Source organism: Tamandua tetradactyla, chromosome 7 (assembly GCF_023851605.1).
Source record: "Tamandua tetradactyla isolate mTamTet1 chromosome 7, mTamTet1.pri, whole genome shotgun sequence".
NCBI classification, from domain to species: domain Eukaryota; kingdom Metazoa; phylum Chordata; class Mammalia; order Pilosa; family Myrmecophagidae; genus Tamandua; species Tamandua tetradactyla.
The window spans coordinates 71,486,531-71,488,942 of NC_135333.1; the positions used below are offsets into that span (position 1 = coordinate 71,486,531).

General features: G+C 41.0%; 1 protein-coding gene across 1 annotated transcript in view; it reads right to left on the reverse strand.

The window, feature by feature from the left end:
• The window catches only part of LOC143691469 (pregnancy zone protein-like), a 42,149-nt gene that overhangs the window by 36,080 nt on the left and 3,657 nt on the right, over positions 1-2,412 (reverse strand). Inside the window, exons 3-6 of the mRNA XM_077169976.1 lie at positions 2,186-2,339; positions 1,956-2,008; positions 1,352-1,372; positions 725-893 (exon numbers count right to left, since the gene is read on the reverse strand). Coding sequence (XP_077026091.1) covers positions 725-893; positions 1,352-1,372; positions 1,956-2,008; positions 2,186-2,339 — 397 coding nt within the window. The remainder of the gene's footprint in view (positions 1-724; positions 894-1,351; positions 1,373-1,955; positions 2,009-2,185; positions 2,340-2,412) is intronic.

The following is a 2,412-nucleotide window of genomic DNA, read 5'->3' on the forward strand; positions in this document are numbered from 1 at the left end:
ATTGTCCTGGTTAGGTGTGGTAACAGATGTAGAGGGGCCAGCGTTTCTCCAGTTTGTCCTTAGTCTTTTCCTCTCAGTGTCCAGCTCTTCTTCCCAACCGCCAGGCTTGCTGATTAACAGAGGCCCCAGAATGACCAACAGATACTTGGCTGTAGTCCTAGTGAAGTGCTAAACTATGCAGAGGTAGCAGTTTTCCATAGATTCTTCCGTCAGCTCCCCTTTGTGGTCCACTCAGGCAGATCCACACCAGTGCTTTAGAACCAGCTAAGAGCCACTAGCTGATTTTCTCTGATCCACCACCTCCCCCTACTGGTTTATTTTTCAGCTCAGTGTTATTCTTATACTAGAGCTCTAGTCCATAATTCTCACAGTGGTTTTGGCAAGTTTTGGGAATCCTGATTCCATGATAGAACTCCTCATCCATAGCATGAAAGATTTAATTTAATTTAGACACACCACGTGACTGATCTTGCTAAGTTACTAACTTTTGTAGTAAAGAAATGCTCATTTGTAAAATAGGGATAATGAATTTATCTGCCTGAGAACATTATTTGAAAATTAAATGAGACGTGAATAAGGAAAGTTAAGCAAATTTCTGGGTCCATATAAAAGCTTGCTGATCATCAACTGTTATATATTAAACTTGCTTGTCACCCATGTATAAAAACTACTCTGTCTTAAATATTGTAATGTCACATATAACTTGCAGATGCAGAATTCTTACCATATTCTTTCACCTCAAAGGAGTGCTCTATTTTTTTTCCAGACTCCTTCAGCACTGTGACCTCGTAGTGCCCCAGACTAGGCTCCGTTGAGAGTGGGAAAGAGAGCTGGGTGAGTCCCCCTTGCAATGTGAGACTTTGCCATTGGAAAATTCGGTTTTTCTTGGGATTCTATAGGGAGAAATATGAGTTCATAGAAGCAACTGAAATATGTATATGTGAGTGGAAGAGCAGGTTAGTGTGATATTGGGCATTGAATAATAGATGGTTGGTAAATTGGCACCAAAAGCTATTTGCGAAGGGTTCTGGGAATTCTACATTGGGAAAAAGGCAATAAGTTTACTAGCTATGAGGTATTACAGATAACATTTTACACTGGCCCCTCTTCTTGAGCTTATGCATATTCATTTTGGTTAGAAATACTTGAGAAATCATTAAATCGCATCATAAATGAAGGAACTTTTGTCCTTCATTTATATCTTACCACCTCTCCAAAGGAATTAAGATAGAGAAAACAGTATGTGCTTAGTTTCGATGCAGTTCTACTGGGGGTGGGCAGATGGGGGAGAGAGGCACTTTAACATACAATAAATCCTTATTCCAATGGATAAACACTGTATATCACCTACCTTAATGTAAACCAGTGGAAACTGAAAAGAAAGAAAGAAATAGCATGAGTGTGAGATGGAACTTAGGAGAAAACCATGACATCGGCAGTGACAGAGTATGTGGGCCAGAGGGAGTAGGTCTCTAGATTGCTTATATAAACAAAAAAAATGCCCTCCTGTTGGGTTCACAGCATTTTACGAGTTTAATTTGGGACACACATTATTTACGAAGTAAGGACTTTTCTTTGGTGATAAAGCATCCAATTGAAGAAACGTATAGACTTTTAAAAGCCCAAATTATAAGTATTTTGCCAATGATATTTGGCTGAGAGAGATGAAATGCACTATCTCTTCGTTCCGTCAATAAGCATCACTGGGATCTTTAAGAAGACAAGCCATGATTTAGGCAACTTCAACCTAACATTTAATTTATTTTACAAATGCAGTGATGAATTGACTTGATTCTGACCTCCAGATTCCGCCAGTGGAGGTACCCTTGTTAGATCTTGCACTGTGGTAGATTTACGTATCTCTTGTATCGGCCTCAGCTTCCCCAAAAGAATGATCCTTAAATTCTTGTTTGTTTGCTCCAACCCCTCCCCCACCCCATGATTATGAGACTCACCATTTCATTCAAAGGGCGAAAATTGATATCCACAGAGACAATGCGTAATTTCACTGAAACATAAGACATTTTTTTTTCCTCATGAGACCCCTGATGGGAACCCAGCATAGTGACACAGACAACAACTTGCCAGGATTTCCGTGACAGCAGAATAGTGAAGTACCACCCGCCCCCACCCCCCATCCCAGCCCCCTGCTTAAAGTTGCTCTTCCTCATTAGTTTCCTTGTACCTGTTTGCGCTGGTTTGTAGATGGGTTTGTCTGTCTGGACAAAGACTAGGCTCTCTACTTTCACTATGCGTATTGACTTCCTCTTTGTAAACTGCTGGGTTGGCCCCTTCACCTGCACAGTAATGAATGCCACCGAGGATGGGTGCTCTGGGATCTGTAAAACAGAAATCGCCTGAAGAATCTGCCCAGACCCACTGCTGAGTGTCTCTACCTTTATTATTTCCTCA